The sequence below is a fragment of the Drosophila gunungcola genome, assembly GCF_025200985.1.
Source record: "Drosophila gunungcola strain Sukarami chromosome 3L unlocalized genomic scaffold, Dgunungcola_SK_2 000005F, whole genome shotgun sequence".
Taxonomy (NCBI): Eukaryota; Metazoa; Arthropoda; class Insecta; order Diptera; family Drosophilidae; genus Drosophila; species Drosophila gunungcola.
In genome coordinates, this window is record NW_026453180.1 from 300,448 (window position 1) to 323,058 (window position 22,611).

General features: G+C 46.6%; 7 protein-coding genes across 10 annotated transcripts; 3 read left to right on the forward strand and 4 right to left on the reverse strand.

The window, feature by feature from the left end:
- Window positions 1–486: 486 nt before the first annotated feature.
- On the reverse strand, window positions 487–1,217 carry LOC128259156 (V-type proton ATPase subunit e 2). Its single transcript, XM_052991356.1, has one exon. It carries the CDS (start codon window positions 1,123–1,125, stop codon window positions 868–870), a length of 258 nt encoding a protein of 85 aa, XP_052847316.1. The 5' UTR covers window positions 1,126–1,217; the 3' UTR covers window positions 487–867.
- Window positions 1,218–1,761: 544 nt separating this feature from the next.
- Window positions 1,762–2,592, forward strand: LOC128259283 (zinc finger matrin-type protein 2). Its single transcript, XM_052991583.1, has 2 exons — window positions 1,762–1,975; window positions 2,038–2,592. The coding sequence occupies exons 1-2, from the start codon at window positions 1,873–1,875 to the stop codon at window positions 2,517–2,519; spliced, it is 585 nt and encodes a 194-aa protein (XP_052847543.1). The 5' UTR covers window positions 1,762–1,872; the 3' UTR covers window positions 2,520–2,592.
- Window positions 2,593–2,598: 6 nt separating this feature from the next.
- LOC128259282 (phosphatidylserine lipase ABHD16A) lies at window positions 2,599–5,079 on the reverse strand. Its single transcript, XM_052991582.1, has 6 exons — window positions 4,771–5,079; window positions 4,396–4,709; window positions 4,192–4,343; window positions 3,279–3,882; window positions 2,948–3,215; window positions 2,599–2,890 (listed from the first exon to the last, which is right to left on the reverse strand). Exons 1-6 carry the CDS (start codon window positions 4,894–4,896, stop codon window positions 2,780–2,782), a joined length of 1,575 nt encoding a protein of 524 aa, XP_052847542.1. The 5' UTR covers window positions 4,897–5,079; the 3' UTR covers window positions 2,599–2,779.
- A 313-nt stretch (window positions 5,080–5,392) lies between these two features.
- Window positions 5,393–8,624, forward strand: LOC128259268 (NF-X1-type zinc finger protein NFXL1). Its single transcript, XM_052991561.1, has 10 exons — window positions 5,393–5,572; window positions 5,653–6,272; window positions 6,331–6,489; window positions 6,545–6,661; window positions 6,721–6,837; window positions 6,893–7,024; window positions 7,085–7,293; window positions 7,349–7,529; window positions 7,593–8,048; window positions 8,111–8,624. The coding sequence occupies exons 1-10, from the start codon at window positions 5,458–5,460 to the stop codon at window positions 8,534–8,536; spliced, it is 2,532 nt and encodes an 843-aa protein (XP_052847521.1). The 5' UTR covers window positions 5,393–5,457; the 3' UTR covers window positions 8,537–8,624.
- Window positions 8,549–9,855, reverse strand: LOC128259269 (solute carrier family 66 member 3). The gene is made up of 4 exons (XM_052991562.1): window positions 9,632–9,855; window positions 9,286–9,545; window positions 8,871–8,991; window positions 8,549–8,810 (listed from the first exon to the last, which is right to left on the reverse strand). The coding sequence occupies exons 1-4, from the start codon at window positions 9,783–9,785 to the stop codon at window positions 8,680–8,682; spliced, it is 666 nt and encodes a 221-aa protein (XP_052847522.1). The 5' UTR covers window positions 9,786–9,855; the 3' UTR covers window positions 8,549–8,679.
- Window positions 9,856–10,269: 414 nt separating this feature from the next.
- LOC128259550 (F-box/WD repeat-containing protein 7) lies at window positions 10,270–18,723 on the forward strand. Of its 4 annotated transcripts, none has more exons than XM_052992003.1 (7): window positions 10,270–10,470; window positions 12,799–15,941; window positions 15,998–16,179; window positions 16,241–16,466; window positions 16,526–16,736; window positions 17,186–17,357; window positions 17,426–18,723. In XM_052992003.1, exons 2-7 carry the CDS (start codon window positions 12,837–12,839, stop codon window positions 17,535–17,537), a joined length of 4,008 nt encoding a protein of 1,335 aa, XP_052847963.1. In that variant the 5' UTR covers window positions 10,270–10,470; window positions 12,799–12,836; the 3' UTR covers window positions 17,538–18,723. The 4 variants fall into 4 exon arrangements, with proteins under 4 accessions (XP_052847963.1, XP_052847967.1, XP_052847965.1 ...); XM_052992007.1 differs by lacking the exon at window positions 10,270–10,470 and adding an exon at window positions 10,489–10,610; XM_052992005.1 differs by lacking the exon at window positions 10,270–10,470 and adding an exon at window positions 10,588–10,710.
- A 579-nt stretch (window positions 18,724–19,302) lies between these two features.
- LOC128259551 (kinesin-like protein KIF23) lies at window positions 19,303–22,584 on the reverse strand. Its single transcript, XM_052992008.1, is given in 8 exon segments — window positions 19,303–19,939; window positions 20,012–20,562; window positions 20,626–20,947; window positions 21,009–21,253; window positions 21,256–21,557; window positions 21,618–21,781; window positions 21,783–22,377; window positions 22,437–22,584. Coding segments are annotated over 8 exon segments (2,661 nt in total). The 5' UTR covers window positions 22,448–22,584; the 3' UTR covers window positions 19,303–19,468.
- Window positions 22,585–22,611: the final 27 nt, after the last annotated feature.

Below are 22,611 nucleotides of genomic sequence, written 5' to 3' on the forward strand. Positions count from 1 at the left end.
TCCAAGAACCGAAGAAAAGAAAAGAGAAATGAAGATGGGCTCCAAAGAGAGGAGTTGGCTCTCTCCAACTCTCTCCTCTCTTCCACTTGGCTCTCCCTTTATCAGTTAGTATCGTTGTTCTTCTGTTATTCAAATCGCCTTTCAATTTTTATTTCCATTGTTGACTTGCTACTGCAGTAGTTTTGAAGAAAATTAAAATATATTTATTATTGCAAGCTGAAATGAACATTTTTGAATAGCTTTGTTTGGAATGTCCAAATACTTTCTTATTTTAGGAATTTATTTAAGTATAAATGTAATCTTTTGTTTAGATTAGAAATTTATTTATGGACTTAATTGTTTTTACTCAATAGAAATTATTTCTTTAAGTTTTTGTTTTAAATTATCCCCTATACTTTACTAAATTGTTCTTAACCTCTTCGACTACAATCAAATATTACGAGGTGAATATGTTTTTAGGTTTCTAAAACAAAAATAAAACACATTTGTGTTGTGGCCATAATTATATATTTCTCCTTTTTAAATTTTTGTTTTATTTTTAACTTGGACAAGAAATTGGTTAAACAAAAATATTCCAAATAAATAAATCAATGATGTAAACAATTTTGTTCAATATTGTAGTTTTGCAGTATTGCTTAACAAGTCCTTTTTGACCAAAAAAATAGATATTTTCATTTCTTATTTACAACAAAAAGTAAACAATATTCTTAAACATTTTCCAAACTGTAAATACTTTAACTTGGGATTTTAAACAGCTAACAGTTCAGAACATTGAGTACTTGCACAATTTATTTACAACACAATATAAACAGTTTAGTTGGTTAGTTTGCTGGAATACTTTAGTTAACTAATTAATTAAAATCCATTTTAGCCAGCCACGATTTCGTTGTGCCAGGACCTTCCAATCATGGCCACCACATCCCGCTTCAGTTTGGGTCCAATCAGCGGGTTCATCTGGGCCATGTAGCAGCAGAGCCAAAAGAGCCAGCAGCAAGCGGCGGCCAGCATCAGGATGCAGCGAATAAGGTTCTGATGAGGTCCTTTGGGGGTCATTATGGGCATGGCGATGCCCACGCCGCCCCACAAGGCGGTGAAAAACAGCACGGGAAAGAAAGCGGCTCCCATTTTTGCGGTTTTGACGGAACTTTTCAAACCTTCCGTTTTTCCTAGCTGATGTATATGAAAAATCAATAAGTTATCGCCTTAGACTGCTAACTGCTTACATTGAATTGTCGACAACAATCGGTTCAAAAAGCAGGTTGCCATCCCCCGCCAAACTGCTTGCTGGAAAATTTGTCAAAAATAGCACTGCTTATAAAATTAATTTTTGAATGGCCACTGCTTACTGAGTAAGTTTTCCGAATGAAATCTGATGTCGTAACTTGACCATAGATTATCCAGATTTAGTTAAACAAACTAACAATCATTATTAAGCAAAACTTAAACCAGGTTCGATTCTTACTTGGAAAAATACAATTTTTTTTGTAAGCCTTGATAATATTTATATATATATTATAAATAAATTTATTAAGAAAGTGAACAAACAATTGCTTAGTTTGAAACCGTAAAGAGTTTAAAAAACAAATATAAATTTGAATTTAAAATTTGAAATCGCTTTCGAAACGGTTGCAAGGTTTGCAAGAGCAATTTAAATGTCTCGTTAAAATTCGACTGTTTCTTTAAAATTCAAATTTTATCCAATATCAAACTAGATTACTCGATAATGATTTATATTTTCTCCCAAATCCAAATAAATCGATAGTATCGATGTCTATCGAGCGCATACCGCCGCATCTCTAACAAAAATATTTACAAATTTTCCCCCTAGTTTTACACAATAGATTTTAGAGCAATCCAAATCCCAGCGGCACCATGACGATGCGACCTGATGACCACCGAAGGAAATGGGACAAGAACGAGTACGAGAAGCTGGCGGCGGAGCGGCTGCTCAACCAGGTGGCGCCCAAGGAAGAAGGTTAGTGGATAAAAGGGTTTCCCTTGGAGTCCTCCAAATCCAATGTTCTCAATCCCTTCCAGAGCCCGTGCAGCGGGAGAACCTGAAGCGACGCGACTACAAGGTGGACCTGGACAGCAAGCTGGGCAAGAGTGTCGTCATCAACAAGAACACACCCACCTCGCAATCCGGTGGCTACTACTGCAACGTTTGCGACTGCGTGGTCAAGGATTCGATCAACTTCCTGGACCACATCAACGGAAAGAAGCACCAGCGCAATCTGGGCATGTCAATGAAGGTGGAGCGCAGCACCGTCGACCAGGTGAAGGAGCGCTTCCAGCAGAACAAGAAGAAGATGGAGGAGAAGCAGAAGGACTACGAGCTAGAGCGCCGGCTGCGCGAGGCGAAGGAGGAGGAGGATCGCTACAAGGAGCACCGCAAGGAGAAGCGGAAAGAGCGCAAGCGCAAGGCCGAGGATACGGATTTCGAGGCGGGCGGCATGCCCGACGACATGGCCGCCATCATGGGCTTCTCCGGCTTCGGTGGCTCCAAGAAAAACTCATAGAAATTAAGTGTTGAACTGCCTCCCCCCTCCAATTTAGTTGTACAATGAAATAGAAACTTACCACCAAAACGCATCTAAATTAGTTTAGCTTGTGACATTTATTTTGTATATAAGACAATTTTACTCCAGTTTTAAACCAGCTTCCCGGCTGTTCCCAGTTTGAATAATTTAATAAGCAGTCAGAATAATGCAAAAATGACTAAAAACCATTTCACTAAGTCTAAGCATACGGCCGTAAATCACCTCCGGAATGGTTGGGCTTAGGTGAACACGAATCCCTGCTCGGTGGGTATGTCCCACGGCATGGTGAAGAACTCCCCGGGCAACTGGGTGCAGTGCGTCGAGTTGTAGTCACGTAAATGCTTGCGCAACTAAAAAAGGTAGGCGGTTTTAGTTTCTATTTAGTCTAGATGTCCAAACGAACCCACCAAAAAGACCGCCATGAGGTTGCGCACCTCGTCGGAGTAATCGGCTCCAATGTTCATGGGGAAGGACTTGCCCTCGTCGGAGGCGTAGGTGATTAGGCGCGACATACATAGCTTCTCATCGGCGGTGGGGATACTGTAGGGTTCCAGAGGCTTCGAAAGCAGGCCCTTGGCCTTGTTCAACTGCGAAGCCCCAAAAATGTTGGGATACCGGTGCTTAAGCACTGACAAAACCAAGAAATTACCGCGATTGGTGTCGATGTGGTTGTCCCTGAACGAATTTAAAAGGTTTTCATAATTTGAAACTCGTAAAAGGCGCATAAGAGGTACTTACTCGGCAATAATCTCATCTTCAGTACGCCGAATAAAGGATATAGGTCCGTTAAACTCGTTGGCCAGTTCGGCATTGTTCAAATTGCAGTAGTTACGAATGGCTACCTTGACAATGCCCGCCAGTGCAGCTGGCATTCGTGGAATGGCCAAGTACAGCACATCATCGAAGGTGGCGTCCAGCACCACTCCCTTGACATCCGGATAAACGGATGCTGCGTACAATGTGCTGAAGCCACCAATACTCCAGCCATACAGAATGATATCCTCCACGGAGAAGCCCAAATTATTGATGGCAAATTGCACAACAGCATCAATGGCGTTCTTGTCCTGGTGCGGATGAGGCGTGCCCGTGCTGCCGGCAAATCCTGGATGATTCCAACCCAGAACGGAGTACTTCAGGGCCACCGGGGTGCCCATTATGCCCACTTCATAGAACCCGGCATTGCCTTCGGAGCAAATGACCAGCGTTTTGCCATTTCCCACGTTGTCATTGCGGTTGTCAATAAACAACGTGTCGATTTCGTTCGAGTCGATGGTCTTAACCTTATAGCGGATTCCATTGTCATCCTCGATGAGCTTGGCGCGTCCGGAGATCAGCATGGGTCCTGCAAAAAACAATGAATAATTTTTTAACATATAATATTTTTGTATGTTAATAGAAAATCAATGACTAAATTGTAGAAAAACAATAGATACATTCATGATAAAGAAAGTTATTCATAGCTAGGTGTGTATTGTCCAGACAAACAAGTTTTTAGGTTATCTGACTAAATTTTTTTACAGACGTTACAAGCAGTATGACTAATATTTGTGTAGCTTTATATGAACTTTCAAAGCCAATGCGCATAAGTTGAAACTTGATAAATAATGTATGAAATGTATGGGGTCCTTAAGTTCCCATAAAGCTATCTTACTCATGAATTTCTGGAGCAGCTTGACAGAACCCGGATAGATCATGGAGAGCCCAAAAGTGTTGATGGCCAGGTAGGCGATCACCTCGCAGGGCAAGGTGGCCAGTTGGAGCGGTTCCCGCCTGCTGGCCGTGACCACGGGCTTCTTGGTGTCCCTAGAAAGGTAAAGTAGTAACTCCAAACCACTCCAAGGTAACCATTACTTACCCAGTCAAAGCCTTCACATCGAAGTCCACGGGCCAGGCGTTAAACTCGATGTCAAAGCGGCGCAGCTCGCTGTTGGCATCGGTCGGCGACTTGGTGGCTTTCGCCCGCACCAGGGCCTTCATCATGTTGGAGTAGGAGCGCGACTGCTTGCGCCCCAGGCCGCGCATCACCAGGGAGATGATCACGATGAGGCCCACGCTGGTGGTGATCTTGGCCAGCGTCGGCATCGATTCGGTGACCAGGTAGCCACGGCGGTAGAGAAAGGTGACCAGGAGAGGGGAAGTGTAGTAGCCCACCGACCACATTACCGAAAGCTGCAAAGACGTAACATATGTTCCAGTTTTCCGTTTTCCCGTGGGACCGGAGTGCACATACCGTCGATAGAATCTGCTCCCCGAACTTCTCCACCGCCCCCGCCTCGTACATCTTGCGCTGCGGCTCCGGCACGCCCCGGTATTCCATGAAGAGATTCGGGCCAAACACGTAATTGAGGAAACTCATCTTGAATCGGTATCGGTATGTACTATTTCTGCCGCTGGATATATATTTAACTATTTTATTTTATTTTATTTTGTTGTAATTGATGTGAAAGCTGTTCCAGGGTGTCGCACTCACAAACAGATGTTTCACATCGATTATTAGGGCTGGCGTGTATGTGTTTTTAACGGTAATTGATTGGAAAAGTTAAATTATAAATTATAACTCCAATTGCATATCTTCAAATATTTATAACTTCTCTTTGGTATCAAAATTGTCAAATTGACATAAATAACAAAGGATTTCTTTTTTGTCTTTCCGTAGGATTGTCATGAATTTTCGTATTACATATTGCCTAGGTAACTTTGACAATTTAAAAATGCAAGAAGCATAAATTTTTGCAGTTTTTTTATTTTAATTGTCGTTTCCAATTGAATAATTTAAGTTTCCATAATGAAGTAGTTCAATTGTTTCAGTTCCAATTGGAACTGGTTCCCCTAATTGTTCTTATCACAGTGCTCTCCATCCCTGGTTCTACCCTCAAGATTTTATTCCCAGTTGATAGACAAAAACGCCGGCTTAAAAATGGAAAAGTTCAATAAAGCGCAAGCAAAAAATCTGGCTGCAGCACAGAAACTGGTGGACACCTATGCCTCCAGCTCCGAGGACGAAGGCGACCTGGATGAGCAGCATATTTTGGGTAAATCTACCGCTGCTCGTGACGTGTCATTGAAGAAAGCTACCAACTATTTTGCTTTATACCTTCTTTTATTCATAAAGAACTGCTGTACAAGAACTATCGGCCAACGGAAAGCGCCGGAAGCTCCAAGGATGCGGCTCGGACCAGCACTTTCCTGGAGAACACCCTACACTCCGGAGCAGCCACTTGCCTCATCTGCATCGGGAGCATCCGAAGGGTGGAGTCCATCTGGTCGTGCGAGAGCTGCTATTGCTTCTTCCACTTGAACTGCATCCAGCGGTGGGCCAATGACAGCATGATGCAGATGAAGGTGAAGGCGGCGGAGCAGCAGAATGGCCAGGCCAGCCAGGGGCACTACAATCACCTGGGCGAGTTTGTGCCGCCCAAGCGCCAGAAATCTCTGCACTGGTGCTGTCCCCAGTGCCGCAGGGACTACCAGCCGGCGGAGAAGCCAACGCAGTACAACTGCTTCTGCGGCAAGGAGGCGAACCCCCAGAATCAGCCCTTCCTGGTGCCCCATTCCTGCGGCGAGATCTGCGGAAAGTTGCTGCAGCCCAAGTGTGGGCACGATTGCAAGCTTCTGTGTCATCCGGGCCCATGCCCGCCCTGTGCCCAGCAGGCGCAGGTCTCCTGTTTGTGCGGAAAATCCAGTCCCAGGTCTATGAGGTGCATTGACAAACAGTGGAAGTGCCAGCAAGCGGTAATATTAAGTATATTATTATAATCCGACTCACCAATAAACCCATCTTCATCATTAGTGCAAGGATCTGCTGGCCTGTGGCAAGCACAAGTGTAATCAGGAGTGTCATCGACCAGGCCAATGTCCCCCATGCACCAGCAAGAGCATGCAGCCTTGCGAGTGTCAGCGGGAATCCAAGATGGTCAACTGCTCCGATCGCAAGTGGAAATGTCAGAATGTAAGGAATACCCATATAATCAAAAGAAAATTGTTTAACCTTTGATTTCTCACAGGTATGTGGAGCTGCTTTTACTTGTGGTTTGCATATTTGTGAAAAGGTTTGCCATGCAGGATCATGCGGCGACGGGGAGTGTCCTTTGCAAGTCAGGAGTTGTCCATGTGGCAAGAATGTATGTGCCTTATTAATCTACCAGGAAGCCTCTACTAATTTAAAACTTAATATGTGCAGACTCAAGTAAGACCCTGTAGTGAGGCGGAAGAAACCTGTGGCGATACGTGCCAAAAGCTGCTGTCCTGTGGTCAGCACACTTGCACCCAACGTTGTCATCGTGGTCCCTGCATTTCCGTAAGACTTTCAGTTAGAAAACAATACAATTCTCTTGAAATATTATATTTTACAGTGTCCTGTAAGAACCAAAAAGAAATGTAGGTGTGGCCTGCATGAGAAGGAGTTGCCCTGCTCCAAGGAGTTCACTTGTGAGACTAAATGCAAGCAGATACGTGATTGTGGCAAACATGCCTGCAATAGAAAGGTATTAAATGAATTTAGGATTGTTGAATTTGTTAAATAATTTATCGTTATCATTTTCTAGTGCTGTGGTGACCAGTGTCCACCCTGCGAGAAGATTTGTGGCAAGCAGCTGAGCTGCAACAAGCACAAGTGTCAGTCCGTGTGCCACAACGGTCCTTGCTATCCTTGCAAACTGGAATCCCAGATAAACTGTCGCTGCGGAAAAACTAGGAGAAGTGTTCCTTGTGGTAGAGAGAGAAGTGCACGCATCGTGTGCCTGGAACTCTGTCGGTTGGTGTTACTTTTCTTATTTGTTTTGATTAAATATTAACTCAATCTCCCAAAGCATTACTGCCAAATGTCATCACGCTATAAAACATCGCTGCCACAAAGGTGAGTGTCAACCTTGCGGCCAAGTGTGTGGTCTTCCCAATGACACCAGCAAGTGTGGACACATCTGCAAGGCTCGCTGCCATGAGGCAGTTCGAGTCAACAAACCCAAAGAGGCTAGGCCACAGGCCAAAAAGGTGAGCTCCTTATTCAAAACACTACATGCATATATTCAAATTTTTCTCAATTTTTTTTTACAGTATGAATATAAAGCATTACCCCATCCCCGCTGCGAGGAAGGCGTCATTGTCACCTGCATCGGAGGACATGAAGTGGCCACCTGGCCGTGCTGGAACTCCAAGCCTAGCTCCTGCCAGCGAAAGTGTGCGCGTCAGCTTAAGTGCGGCAATCACAAGTGCTCCTTGGTTTGTCATTCCGTGCAGCTGCCCAAGGACATGTCACAGCAAGCTGGATGTGCCAATTGCGAGGAGGGTTGCTCCGTTCCTCGCCCCAACGGTTGTGTTCATGCCTGTCCCAAGGGCTGTCATCCACCGCCATGTGCGCCCTGCAACTTTGTGATCAAGAGCAAGTGCCACTGTGGACTCAATCAGTTGGTTTACAAGTGCAGCGAGTATTTCGATGAGACGGGCACTGTCCAGGAGATTATTGAACGCAGGGAAAAGCTACGCAGCTGCGGAAATCGATGCTTAAAGAATGTGAGTAATATGGATATTGGATAAAGGATATCTAGTTCAATTAATTCCCACTACTTTTCCAGTATCCCTGTGGACATCGCTGCACAGCCATTTGTCACTCGAGCAAATGTCCTAATCCCGAACTGTGCCGCAAGAAGGTTCGCATATTCTGCGTCTGTAAGCGACTCAAGCAGGAGATTGCCTGCGACAAGCATCGTGCTGGTCAGACATCCTTGGAGTGCGACTTCAACTGCAAAGCGGAGCAATCCCGTGCCCAGGCGGCTGAGCAACAGCATCTGGAGCAGAAGCGTCGCGACGAGGAGGAGCGAAACCGTTTGGAGCTCGAGAAATTCGAGGCGAAGTTCGGCAAGCGCAAGCACAAGGAGCGCAAGACCGTAGATGTGGGTCCGGCCAAGTCAAAGATCAACTGGCAGCGAACGGCCATCTATGCAGTATCAATCCTCACAGTTGTGTTCGCCATCGTGGTGGCTTTCTACGCGGACAGTTAAACGATTGACATCTATCGATTCAAACAAGAATTTGTAATATCAATTTAAACAGATAAGCATATTAAATTAAAACAATGACTGATAAGCATTTCCAGCCAGCACAATGTTTGTCTGTGTTGAGCTCTTCTTATCATGGTGGGCAACTATTCCGCCTTGGCCTTCTTCTTGTAGAAACAGGCGGCTCCAAAAACGGATGCGCTAAGGAACGTTGAAATCAGGAAGTTGGACAGCAGCATCCAGTCGTGAGATTGGAAGAAGACCGTGTAGATTCGAGCTGCAAGAAAAGTAGGGGTTAATTGGTGACCTTAAACGTGAATGCACGTTGTGATCTCACTCATGTTGGTGAAGGCGGAGAGAGCCCAAGTGGTTCTACTGACGGAACTGGCATCTTTAGTCCTCAGAATGGCCAGCAGCTGGAGCACCTTACTCGTGGCTCCAATGGGCGTGCAGAAAGGCTAAAGAGAAAGGCAAATATTTAAATAAATACCAAGATATATATCAATTGCCCGAGTGGCGAGGGTATTAATAGCTGCTCAAATATTATACAACAAACAATGATGACCTTGAGCAAAGATGCTGCCCAGTTAAAAACTAAAACAAATTATAAATCAAAGCAAACCCGTTTGCCGGAAACATAATTAGTTAATTGGAGAAGTGAGTGTCAAACGGGTTTGAATTACGTCGGAGTTGTTATCTGGGCAAGAATGCCCTAATCAATGGCCAGGTGATATCTTTGCCGTCTTACTCACCACCAGGAACGTAAGGATGATAACGGGAAAGAGCTTCAGGTAGATGAGAGTGGCCACTATACTATATAGTACCGCCACCAGCTGCGTCCTCCTGCCCAGCAGATCCTGGTACTTAAAGGCATAGTAGATCAAGGCGTACTCCTGCAGAAGCAGAACAGGATACTCCATGTACGAGAGGAAGTCATAGCCACTGGTGTAGTTGTAGGACAGCATCACGGTGTAGCTAAAGAGCTCCAGACACAGTCCCAAAACGCTAATGCCTGATCCAGAGTCACAGAGATTGAGATCATGAGTGGGCGGACGGGTTAGGGATTTGTGTGGGTGGTTCTGGTACTGGTACTCTTACCTTTCGAGGACTCGTTGGCCCGTATCGTATTTATCTGCGGCACCTTGATCACCAGACAGGACGAGACCGTGATCAGGCTGAGCAGGTCCGCGATGACCAGCACCAAGCCCCGCTCCAGATATTCCGAAACCACATCTCCGAGAGCCCCACTCATTGCGACCGTCGAAATTCGAAAATTGCAATTTATGTGTGCCTGTGTGACCAAAACATTGTGTGGACGGAAATGCTAGTGCTACCACACCCCCCTCTGTTCATTAACAAATTGAAATAGTTTTGTGAAAAATAAAAACAACATATATTTTTATCATTTGTTTGAGAACTTTATATTAATTTATTTTAATATAAACAATGTTGCTATGAATATAGTTATAAATAAAATTTTGAAGTGTCATTTCTTAACATTTTACGTATCATTTGTTAATATAACAATTCAACAAGGCCTTTATAAATATTCAACTATTTATTTTAACACTTACTCTTCAATCACAAGATTATATTTGTGTGAATAGCTGGCACTATTTGACAAATTCCCAATTATTTAAAGAACAATTCAAAGCTATTAACTCCCAGTTTTATATCTATTTAATTTGTTTTTATTCCATTTAAAAAACACGCACATCTCTAACCCCGACTTTAAATTCCTGTGGTATATTTGAACGGTCGAGCGGCGGTCACACTGGATCCGCATTAGTTTTTTTTTCGGGTCCAAAATCTGTCCAAATCCGCAATTTGCATGCATATTCCCGTATCTAAAGACTTTATAATTAGATAGATCGAGTGAGAAACAAGCCGTAAAAAGGAAAAGTTCGCAATTCTCCGAGGAGCAAAGGCCCCAAAACGTATGTGAAAAATTCGATTGAACGTGTGTGCTGCGCCTGTGTGTGCGCCTGTGTGAGTGAGAGTGGGCCCAAACGCAAAAAGTTTTACATGCGTTTATGTAGTTAAATAATTAAAAACAGATTGTGCCCCTAAAACCAAGGTGTGTTTGCAAGGGCCCCTCTAAATTTAAGCTACCTAAAAAAGGTTTATAAACAATATGGAAGGAACCACGCGCATTTAAACTTTTGCTGTCGCAGTATGTGAGTGTGTGTGTGGCTCTGCCTGTGTGTACAACAATGTCCACATTTTTCTTTTGTTGTTTCCTCCACGAATTATGGGGCTATCCCTCCATCTCCATTTCCATCCGTTGCATTTGCAGGTGCAGAAAAGTGGGGTTAGGAAATCCACAAGGAACGCGTATTTCTGCTCTGAATTTGCAACGAAAGTAATCTATTTTTGGGGGACCACAGGTCTCTGCTTATTATCTCTGTGTGTGTGTATGCAACGATTATGACGACTCCACACCCGTGGTTAAAATCCCCTTCCACAGGAAGAAAATATGTTCCTGAGCGCATCACCGATTGTCCTTTGGCACAGGTAAACGCGTATTTCTATACGGTGTGAAAGCGGAGAACCGAAAAGACCCTAAAAAAACGTTTTTTTCGGGAGGTCAACAGCCAAGGGCCATTGGCAAGGGGAGGGGGCAGGGTTGGAAGAGAATAAAAGAAAATGTTCGGGAGAAATGCCTGCACATCTGATCTGTTTCGCCAGTGATGCAACAGCAGGAGCGCTGAAAATTCCTTTGTGATCTCGCCCCTTTTGTTCTGTGGATGCTGCGCTGCAATGGCTGATCTCCGCCTTCTTTCATCCTCCTTCTCGTCCCTGGATTCTTCCAATCTCTGCCTGCAGCGATCCCTTTTTCTCTCGGGTGCGTGTGTGTGTGTTGGTAGGATGTGATGGCCAGTCAAGCTGCTGTCAAGCATCAGAGATGCGCAGCTTCGATTTTCCAGTCACTGTGACTTCAAGCTGGCAAGGATCAGTGACTCGAATGCACTTTATACTTTTATATTTATTTCAGATATTGACTTTTTGTTTAGTTAGTAATGATAAAGCAGTGGTGAATTGCAGGAATAGAAGTAACATGCTTCTTGTATTTATAAAATCGTGAAATACTTAAAAGCAGCATAGGGTGTCCAATTAAAGATAGAAATGCGCTCTATTCTAGACTTCGATCACTGTAATTATTAAACCAGTACAATTTTGTTTAACTATCACTAGCTTCGGTGGGATTCCTATAAAAGTGCTTACTAACCAACTTTAAAATGTGACTAAACACAAATGATAAAAAGCGTATTACACACTTAAAAAAGTTAATCAAAAAATATCACGTTTTTGGTCAATGTTCTTGATGATGATGAGCCATGTATTTTTTTTAAATGCCAAAAGATGTGACTCATTTTGGTGACTATTATTAAAATGTTAGAGATCTTGATTATGATTTTTCTGCGGATCAGTCAGCCAAATTGTTTTTTTCTTTAAAGTTGAGTGACAGCTATTCTCGGTCACAGTGACTGCATCCCGTGCTGATCATCTCTGCAATCCAGTCAAAAGCGGAGGGAAAAGATAGCGGCTTGAATTGCAAGGTGTACGTGATGTTGTTGTTGTTTTCTTTGTTGTTGTTGGTGGTGCGGCTGCTGTGTATCTTTGGTGCTTCTTCTTCTTACGTCCGTTACTTCTCGCTCTCGTCATCTCTGCTCTTTTCTCTCCTCATCTCTCCGCAATACCTTTTTGGTGCCTGCTGTCTCTCTTTCCAGTCTTGTTTTTGTTGTAATACCCGTTTCGTCTTCTTTTTCCCATTCTACTTCGCGCCGTTTTAGCCTCTTCCGCCGATCCGATGCACTTTTGTGATTTCCTTTTTCGAGTTCCAACGACGTCGGCAGAGGCGGCTGCTTACAACAAATTTTTCCCACTGCTTTTCATTGCTTCGGTTTTTTTTTTGCAACCATCAGTTTGCGCTTGTTGCGTGGGAATTTCGGATCATCTTTGATTCTCAGGGCACAAAAGGATCGTTCGTTGTAAGTGGTGAAAAATTGTATTCCCTCTGTTTTTGGAAGCCAAGTAGCATCTGTTCTTAATTCCAGCGCTTCAATCACTTCTACCCAAATCTTTAAGATAAGCGTTTGTTTCAAACTTCTATTTACTCTCTCCAAAATTGTTCAACTTCCCAGGAACCTTAGCTCCAAACTTCCATTAGTCATTTCCAAATCGTTCACTTTTTCAGAAGAGTGCCTTCGCAATTAGTTTATTCCCCAAGAGAAAACTCAATTCCAAATAAATTATCCTTCCAGGAGAGCGTGCTGTCCACTTTTGATGCCTGAAAAGTATTATGGAAAGAGGATGCCCAGCTGCTAGCAGTGAATTTGTGGCCAGTGCAGGGGAGCGTACTCAGTCAGCAGTCACCAGCTCCACCTCCACGTGGGTCAAGAGTCAGGCCTCAACCAGCCGGAAAGCAGGATCAACAGTAGCGGAATCACCAGCAACGGGATCACCAGGAGCCGGCGGAGAAGCCTTTGTATCTATGTCAACGCTGCGGGAGGATGTGGAGGACGTGTGTGTGTCGTCAAACTCACAGCATGGCTTTGCCGTAGTTCTGGACGACGAGTCCAGCACCTTTGAGATTAGCTCTTCCAACTCACTGCCCACCAGTGCGGGGGCGGCGTCCACCATGGGCGTGGTGGCTGCCGAAGACAGCTCCTCCACGGACACCTTGAACGGTGGCCATCCATTGGGCCATCCTGCCTCCTCGGAACACAGTCGTCAGGGTTTCTTTAACGAGGATAATGAGGATCCTCCGGTTGTCTGTCTGATAAACGACGATGACGACGAGGACGATCCAGAGCCGGAGGACGAGGATGAAGAGGAGTTGATCGAGGACGATGACGAGGACGTGGTGAATATTGGAGTAGCCGCCATTGACTGCCTCAACACATCACAATTAGCTTTGGCCGACGGCACCATTATGGCGGCCGATGGATCCAAGATCTTCCTGGAGACGCCCGTCGTGGAGGAGGCCCAGCCGCATCCCGGCCAGGTGATCATAACCGGATCCCAGTCGGAGCTCACAGGCAAGCCTAAAAGATTAAGCGATGAGTTTTTGCTGGGCGATGAGGAACAGGCGGAGAACCTGGCTTTGGTAAGAGGTATCAAGTCAGAGCCTGGCACCGCCGTGGACGACCATCCATTTGAGGGCGACGATGCGGCCACTTGTTCCTCCCTGCACGACCGCCTCATGTCCGTGCGCCTGAAGCAGATGAGCCTCACGGCCAATGCGGCCGTTTCGAATCCCTCGCCGGCGGCTTCTGCCAACGCCGCCGCCCCAGAGGAGGCCTCCACATCCAACTCCAGCTCAAACTCCAGCTCCTCCTTGACCAAGGCAGACATCGAGTCCATGGATCTGATCGAGCGGCGCGACTTCGAGACGGAGCAGCGGCTGACGGGCGACATCATCCTGCGCACCAGCTCCATGATGAGCCAGAACAAACTGAATCTAAGTCTGATCAAGTCCATGGCCGGAGGCAGCAGGGTGTCCAATGGATCAGGCACGGCCAACAGCGACGATTGGCCCAGCAGCAGCAGCAATGGGCGCACCGTCTCCTCGGACAGCAAGTACACCTACAAGGATCTGTCGACGACTCCCACGAGCAGTCGCAAGTACACCAACAGCCGGCTAAGCAAGTCCACTGCCAAACTGAATCTGGGCTCCACGCTAGGCGTCTCCAGCTGCAGCCAGCACAGGAGCAGCTCCAGTTCCACATCCAAATCCACAGAGTCGTCGACCAGCTGTACCGGTGCAGCCCGCACGGATGTGTACACCAACACCAACTCGAATGATTACCCAGGCCTGGCTCCGACCACCTCCGGATCCGGATCGACATCCAGCGGTAGCTGCCAGGAGCCGGATGAGAACGTGACTGCATCCGTATCTTACAGCTCGGTGGGATCGCAGACCTCTCAGGAAGGTGGTTGCAGTCGCACCACCGCCCTTAATCCCACGGCGGCCTGTTCCGCCGGAGCCGCTTGCTTGGGTGACTCTCAGGCATCGACATCGGCTTCCACCTCCACCTCCTCCGCCAGCGTCGGCGCTGGAGCGTCCAACTCCAATCGTTGTCAGTATGCCACTGCATCGACGACGAAGACAACGCGCCAGGTGAACGCCAGCGCCCAGACCCAGGAGCGTTTCCTGGCCCGCAGCAATCCTCCAGCTGCCAGCGGAGCGGGAGCAGCTCAGCCGGCGGCATCAGTGCGGCAGCGTCGCAACGGTTCCAGCGATGTGGCCCACCTCGAGGTGTTGGTGGAGGAGGGAGCTGCCGGCGGAGACGGCGGCGGCCTGGTCGAGCCCGGCGACTTTAGTGCCGAGGAGCCGTGGGCCAATTGCGATGAGGAGAACAATTGCTCCGATCTGGAGGAGATTTGCACGTGCCAGAATGGCAACGCCAGCAGCTACGGCGGCAGCAATGCCAGTCTCAGCGAAACCTTCGACCTCGACGTCATGGACCCCATGGATGAGCCCATCTCCCTGTCACTCTCCACTGCCGCATCTGCCACTGGCTTTGCCGAATGCTCGCTGACCAATCCCAGCTCGCTCATTTCGCAGCAGCGCAAGCGGAAGTACAACGAGGGCCGTCTGCTCGATGGCGGTGACTACTCGCTGACCATCTCGTCCAGCGGCGGAGTGTGCGGACCGGGCTCGGGAGTAAGCGACAACTGCCGCAAGCGGATTGCCTACGACTTTGCCTCCACGCCGCGATCCTCGCAACACTCGGGCGTTCCCACGGCAGTTCTGTCGCTGACGCCCTCTTCCCACCTGGCCAACGCCTCGCCGGGATCGGGCTTGGGCCGTCGCACGCCTCGTTCCGTTCCGACCCGTGACAATCCGCCGCCAGAGCTGCAGCACTGGTTGGCCCAGTTTCAGCGCTGGTCCCACGTTGAGCGATTGCTGGCCGTGGACCGCCTGATCGATCACTGCGATCCCTCGCAGGTGCGCCACATGATGAAGGTGATTGAGCCGCAGTTCCAGCGTGACTTCATCTCCCTGCTGCCACGGGAACTGGCCCTCTTTGTGCTCTCCTATTTGGAGCCCAAGGACTTGCTGAGGGCCGCCCAGACCTGTCGCAGCTGGCGTTTCCTGTGCGACGACAACTTGTTGTGGAAGGAGAAGTGCCGCAAGGCCCAGATCCTAGCCGAGCCACGAAGCGATCGTCCGAAGCGAGGACGTGATGGCAACATGCCGCCCATTGCGTCGCCTTGGAAGGCCGCCTACATGCGCCAGCACATCATCGAGATGAACTGGCGGTCGCGACCGGTGCGCAAGCCCAAGGTTCTTAAAGGCCACGACGATCATGTGATCACGTGCCTGCAGTTCTCCGGCAATCGCATCGTGTCCGGCTCCGATGACAATACGCTCAAAGTGTGGTCAGCGGTGAATGGAAAGGTATGTCTCAATCAGTCTTAATCCCTCTTAAATACTAAATTTATTTGTTTACTTAGTGTCTGCGCACCTTGGTGGGTCACACCGGTGGCGTTTGGTCTTCCCAAATGTCCGGCAACATCATCATCTCGGGCAGCACGGATCGCACACTTAAAGTCTGGGACATGGACAGTGGCGCTTGTGTGCACACGCTTCAGGGGCACACGTCCACTGTGCGGTGCATGCATCTTCATGGCAGCAAGTGAGTAGAGACACCTATGCTTCCACTAACGTATGCTAATTTTCATTGAACGACTTTGCAGGGTGGTCAGTGGCTCGCGAGATGCAACTTTGCGGGTCTGGGACATCGAACAGGGTTCCTGTCTGCACGTCCTGGTTGGCCATTTGGCCGCAGTGCGCTGTGTCCAGTACGATGGCAAGCTGATTGTGTCCGGAGCATATGATTACATGGTCAAGATCTGGCATCCGGAGCGGCAGGAATGCCTACACACGCTGCAGGGACACACGAACCGCGTCTATTCGTTGCAGGTAAGCTTGAAAATCATATTTAGAGGGTTTGTGTATTAATCAATTTGTAAAACATTTAGTTTGATGGCCTACATGTGGTCTCCGGCTCATTGGACACTTCCATTCGCGTGTGGGACGTGGAGACGGGCAATTGCAAGCACACCCTGATGGGTCATCAAAGTTTGACCTCCGGCATGGAACTGCGTCAGAACATTCTCGTCTCGGGCAACGCCGATTCCACAGTCAAGGTGTGGGACATCACAACCGGACAATGTCTGCAAACGCTGTCGGGTGAGTCGAGAACTAACTGATTTTGGTTTATAATTAACCATTCGTATACTACATCCATTGTTATGACCCTGTCCTTTTATTTGGACTTTTTAAATGATTCAAGAGCTGTGATTTATTTTACTACATTTATGATTACACCAATGTATTTAAATACCTCACATTAAATCGTACTATCATGTTATTTATTTATTTATATAAAGATAGCTATATTTAAATAGATCAAATACCTCATATTACCTTATCGTACACGTTTATTTATTTGTTTTTGCATATTATTTATATGGTCTTCTGGTTTTAAGCTAAAAGCTAACTTCTAACTAAGATAATTGGCATCTAAGGTCTTGCGCCCGTCTAGGATGACTATTATGTTATAAAACCCATTTAAATGTTTGGTAAACAGACTTTGTAGAACCATTACTAATCTCATCTCGTCTTCTAATGCCTTTTAGGTCCAAATAAGCATCAGTCTGCGGTCACCTGCCTGCAGTTTAACTCCCGATTTGTGGTGACCAGTTCCGACGATGGCACTGTAAAATTGTGGGACGTTAAGACGGGCGACTTTATACGTAACCTTGTGGCCCTGGACTCTGGTGGATCCGGCGGAGTTGTGTGGCGGATTAGGTATGTCCTGGATAAGACAAAATCCGCTTATTGCAAATTAAATGATAATGATTGCATGGTATTTTCAGGGCAAACGACACCAAACTCATTTGTGCCGTTGGCTCCCGCAACGGAACGGAGGAAACCAAGCTCATGGTCCTGGACTTTGACGTGGAGGGGGCATGTGTCAAGTGCTCATAGGAGCCGGTGGGGCACTTCCGATCCGGGCTTCGCTTGCGCGTTTGGATCCAGGCAGAGAAGGGCCAAGGTCGAGGCAGCTAGTATACAGCTTCAAGCGAGATTTCATTGCAAACTCATCTAAACACACAAAAACACACACAGACAGATACCGCGGATGTGAAAGTCCGCAACGTAATGTTGATTGCCTTGCCAACAAAATGCAGCTGCTCACATACACCACACTCACCATACACACCATATACACACACTAAACACTAAACACTGAACACACAAAACAATTAAGGAGGAAAGTGAAAAAGGAGAGGAAGGGTAGAAGGGTGGTTGGGGTGTGGCTGTGGCTGTGAGTGTGTATTGTTAATAATACCCTTCTTTAAATTACGTTGCTTCATAGCCAAAATTCGTTTTCCACCGTAGAATAATTTCGCTTCTTAGTTTTTATTACGATTATCCATTTGGCGAGAGTCGATTGAATTAATGATAATATTATGATTACGTATTATATAAACAGCAGATTATATACAGTTGCAGATGCAAATACCTTGTTCCGCGTCGTGTGAATCCGAGAGAACGTTTATGAAAACAGAGCTTTATATTGATTAAATTGTAATTTGTTTAACTGGAATTCAGATAAGATGGATTATGTTAATATTGGCCCAGCGCTTGAGTTGAGTTTGCCTTCTATTATGTTTACATTTGTGGTTTCGTTTCGTCCAACTTGTTTTGTTTAAATGTACTTGGAGTTACCTACATTCTATTGTCCTGTTCTTATCAATTGTTTGTCCCTTTAAATTTGATTTGACATTATTGTCGTATAGTAGTAGCATTAGCGAGATTGGCTTCCAATTCCAAATTCGAAATTCCTCATTTGCCAGGAACCTGCCACAATTGCCGTACATAGCGTTTAAGAGTCATCTGCGAACTCATCGAGCAGCAGCTACCCCCACAAGAAACAACAAACAAATAAAAACCAACTGCAACAACAACACTGCAACACAACAACACTCACACACACGTGAAATCATTAAGCGAACATATATTTTAATTATAGACTGATTTATTAGTAATTGAAATTAATCTACAAATATGTATGTGTAATGGTACCGTATGTATTTCAATAAAATTTATCGGTTTAAGCATAAATCTGAATAAACGCAGGAATAATAATAAAAATAGTTAAAACCATCCATATGTTAATGTTTTATACTGGCTAATGGACTATTTTATTATTCAGGATTATTATTCTAGTACTGGACAACCAAAATATGAAACCGCTTTTGATATATGGTGTTTTAATTAATATTAATTTTTGCAAACCGAAAATCTTGATTATACTTTAATTTTGTTCGCCAATTTATTCTATATTTTTGATCAAAAAACCGAAATTCCGGTTTTGTATTCTTAAAAAAGTTTCCAAAATAATAGTGAAATACTTTTAATAAATTTGTCATTTAAAATATAAACGAAGGTGTGCGAAAAGTGCAATCCTTTTCTTCTACAGTAAAAATAATGACAAATTTAAAGATATTTAATATATACGCATAATTTCACTTTATTTGTTCATTTTATAACTGGTTTTTCGTGGAGATTACTCCAGAAAACAAAAAATATTCAATACTTTATGGTAAAACTAATGTAAGCCTAATAATGGACGATGCTTGGATAGTTTTCATAGACAGCTCTCCGCAGATATCCTCCGGTTATCAGCGGCTCTTGAGCAGGAAAACTTTTCCATTTGCGAGGGATTGCGAATTCATTTACGGGGTCATTTATACAGATTAACTTGTCTTTAATCAAATAAATCACTTCAATGCGATTCAACTCCAAAACCATAATGGATAATAAACTTAAATTTAAGTTAGTGAAACTAAATAACTATACGCTAATTGGGTATTTGACTTTAAGAATTCAACGTAGTGTCAAAACTATTCTCCCTAGATCTTTGACTTCTTGCTGCTGTGTCCCTCGATGCCGAGATTGCAGCGCGAGGCCACATCCTGGACGGAGGTGACCGTGCTGGGCACTACACCGCCTCCCAGAGCGGAGATGGTGCCATTGCTGGGTCGCTTTCGCGTGGGCGAGTGTACCGGCGACTTCTGCTTCAGGCACTCCACATCGTTGAACACCACCTGGGCACCGCCGCCGCAGGTGGGGATCACGTTGCCCTTGTACAGCTTGGTCTCCACATCGCCATCCGTATCCGCATCCTGCGAGACGAGGCAATACTTGTTGGCTCCGTGGGCGGTTAGCTCCTTCATGTCCGTCAGTTTGGTCACCGATTTGCGATTCTTCAGGTACGGCTGCATGATGGTTCCCAGTGGCACGGGATTGGCGGCCCGGTGCTCCAGCCACTTGTCGCCGGCAGAACGAGAGCGTCTATGACGGTTGTTGGCCGCAGCTGCTCCCTGTTAGGTTGAAATAAATATTATAAATGTTAAAAACAAAAGCATTTCTAAAGAGCAACAGAGACTTCTTACATGACGAGGTGTGGCGTAAATATCTGTTCGTGTAGCCGGCACTGATGATGTCTCTGTTCGCACTGTGAATGCCCCGCGTTCCTTATCGTTCAGTATATCCTCCGAGCTCTGGGAACGCGGCAAACTAGGCAGATCCTCGGACTGCAGAATGTTGGAGACCAGGCGCAGCTTCTCGTCCTTGATGCGCATGCGTTCCTGCAGTTTTGTTCGCTGCTCCCGCAACTTAAGCTCGAACTCGCGCTTGTTTTTGTCCGATTCGACGGCCAACTTGGAGCTAAACTTCTTCTTTTGCTTCTCCTTCTCGTGCTCCTTCTGGGTCAGCATGTTCTCCTTCTCGTTGAGCTTGAAGGTCAGCTCCTCGATCTGTCGTTCCCGCTTGCTCAACGTGTTGTTAAGCACGTCGATGGAGCTCTCGTGGATGCGCACCTTTTTCTCGAGGGCAGCGCTGCGATCGCGCTCCTGTTTGTACACAGCCTTCAAGGAGGCGAGCTCAGTGCGAAGCTGTAGATTGTCGCGGTCCAGGTTCATCAGCATCTGCCGAAAGCTGTCACCTAAAAGTAATATACAACATTAGTATTTATGTATTAAGAAAGAGCGAGCAGGATGAGACCCACACTTAATGTCCATATTGGCGCGCAGCTTCTTGCGCTTCTCAATGCGCTGCTCCAGATAGTACATCAACTCCCGGATCTTGACCTCCGCCTCGGGACTGTCCATTTGATAGGCGGGAAAGTCGGGTCCCAAACTGTACACCAGTCCAACATCCACCTCCAAGTCCTTGGCCTCGGGAATGCCCAGCTCGTTCAGATTGTTAATGGCAATCTTGAACAGCTTGTTGGCCTTGCGACGGCCAGGAGTCAGACCCAAGTCTTGTTTCATGGGTGTGGCTCTGGCTATCTGCACCTCCTGGGTCATCTCGGCAAACTTCATCACTTGCTGAGAGGGGGAAAAGGCATGTTAGCAATCATTATTCTTTATATTAGTCATTGCAACCCACAATATTCTCATCATAGTCCTCGATTCTCGGGTTGATGCACACAATCATGGACACCTGTCCCTCGCCATCGAAGTAGCTCTTGAATATGTGTGTGATCTTGGACTCGCGATAGGGAATCTTCTTGGGTGGCAAACCACTGGCCGCTGCAAGCTGGTTCTCGCGCAGATATTCCAGGCAAGTGCGCAGCGTCATCAATGAGTTGTTGATCTTGCCCGCCTCATTAAGTCGCACGCCAGTGTTTTTGTGCGCGAGGAGCGCTCACTGCCCGCCAAATCCACCAGGGACAGCTGGCTCACTGTTATGTTCCGACTGTCCTGGACCACATTCTCACCCTGGCTATCGATGGGCGCCTGGACCAAGCGAATGTTGAACACCGAGTGGCTACGACTGGATTCGGCATTCAAAACAGTGTGCCCCATGCGCTTGCGCTTCTGGCCCATTTGGAAGACCTCTAGGGCCTCCTCCACTGTCTTGACCTCCACCTCAGTGACGCCATGGACGAACATGCGACGGTTGGCATCCTCGCGAATGATTTTGCTCTGCAAAGTCCTGAAAAAATCGTGTATTAGATTAAAAATGGATAAATACAATCTAGATGCCAGTACTCACTCCTGTCTGCCCGTATCCTCTAGCAAATCGTAAACGCTATTGTTGTAAATCTCAGTGTAGGTGACAAACACCGAGTACATGTTGTCCTCATCCAAACCCAGCAACGGCACTGGCTCCACGGAGGCCTGAGATGCTATCTCCGGATCGGAATCCTTGTGACGGAAAGGCAAACCGACCGGCGCCTGCAAAGCGCTGATTCATCTCCTTCTGGCGCTCCAGCAGGGCATCCTCCTCGGACAGGATTTCGAAGCCGTTTGGCTTCTCCGGCAGGAAGACAAACTTCTTGGCCTGATAATCGGAGATGGTGCGAAAGAGCACGTCCAGGCAGCGCGGCAGAATGCCCCGATGGCGCAGATTCCCGGTCATAGTGTACGTCTTGCCGCTGCCAGTCACTCCGTATGTGAAGAGCAGGCTGTCCCGGCCCTTGAGCAGATTCTCCACCAGTGGCTGGGCCACCGACACGTACACATCCTGCTGCGTGGCTTCCGGCTGAAAGACGTGCTTGAAGATGTACTGAATCTCCCGCTGGGCGCCATTGTGCTGCTTGTGGTGCTGCAGCAGCTGATCCTGCGGACTCAGGGCGATCGTTGTGGAGTTCTTCACCCGCAGAGAGGTGAGATCCGCATCGGATTGGAGTGGTCGCACCCGGCAGAACACGTTCACGGGATCCCGGGCCTTATCGGAGGTGTTTTGCCGCTGTTTCTCCGTAGTTTTTGGTGGCCGCGGTGTTTTTGGGACGACGCGCATCGGCGTACGGGGTCTGTGGAGAGGAGTTTTGAGTCCTGTGGTCGATAGTTTGTTTTCCTGCATTATACTTACACTGCCTTCATATTTTTTGCTGTCTTTTACCACTTTATTGAGGTCCTTAGTGTGTTTTCAGCTTGTTTTGGAGCACAAATCGATCTCTCTTTTCGGACGTTACCTTCAAATTTCCAGCGCCAAGCGACGCCACGCTTTGTTTTAGAGTGACCGAATTTGTGAAAGCGATTAATGC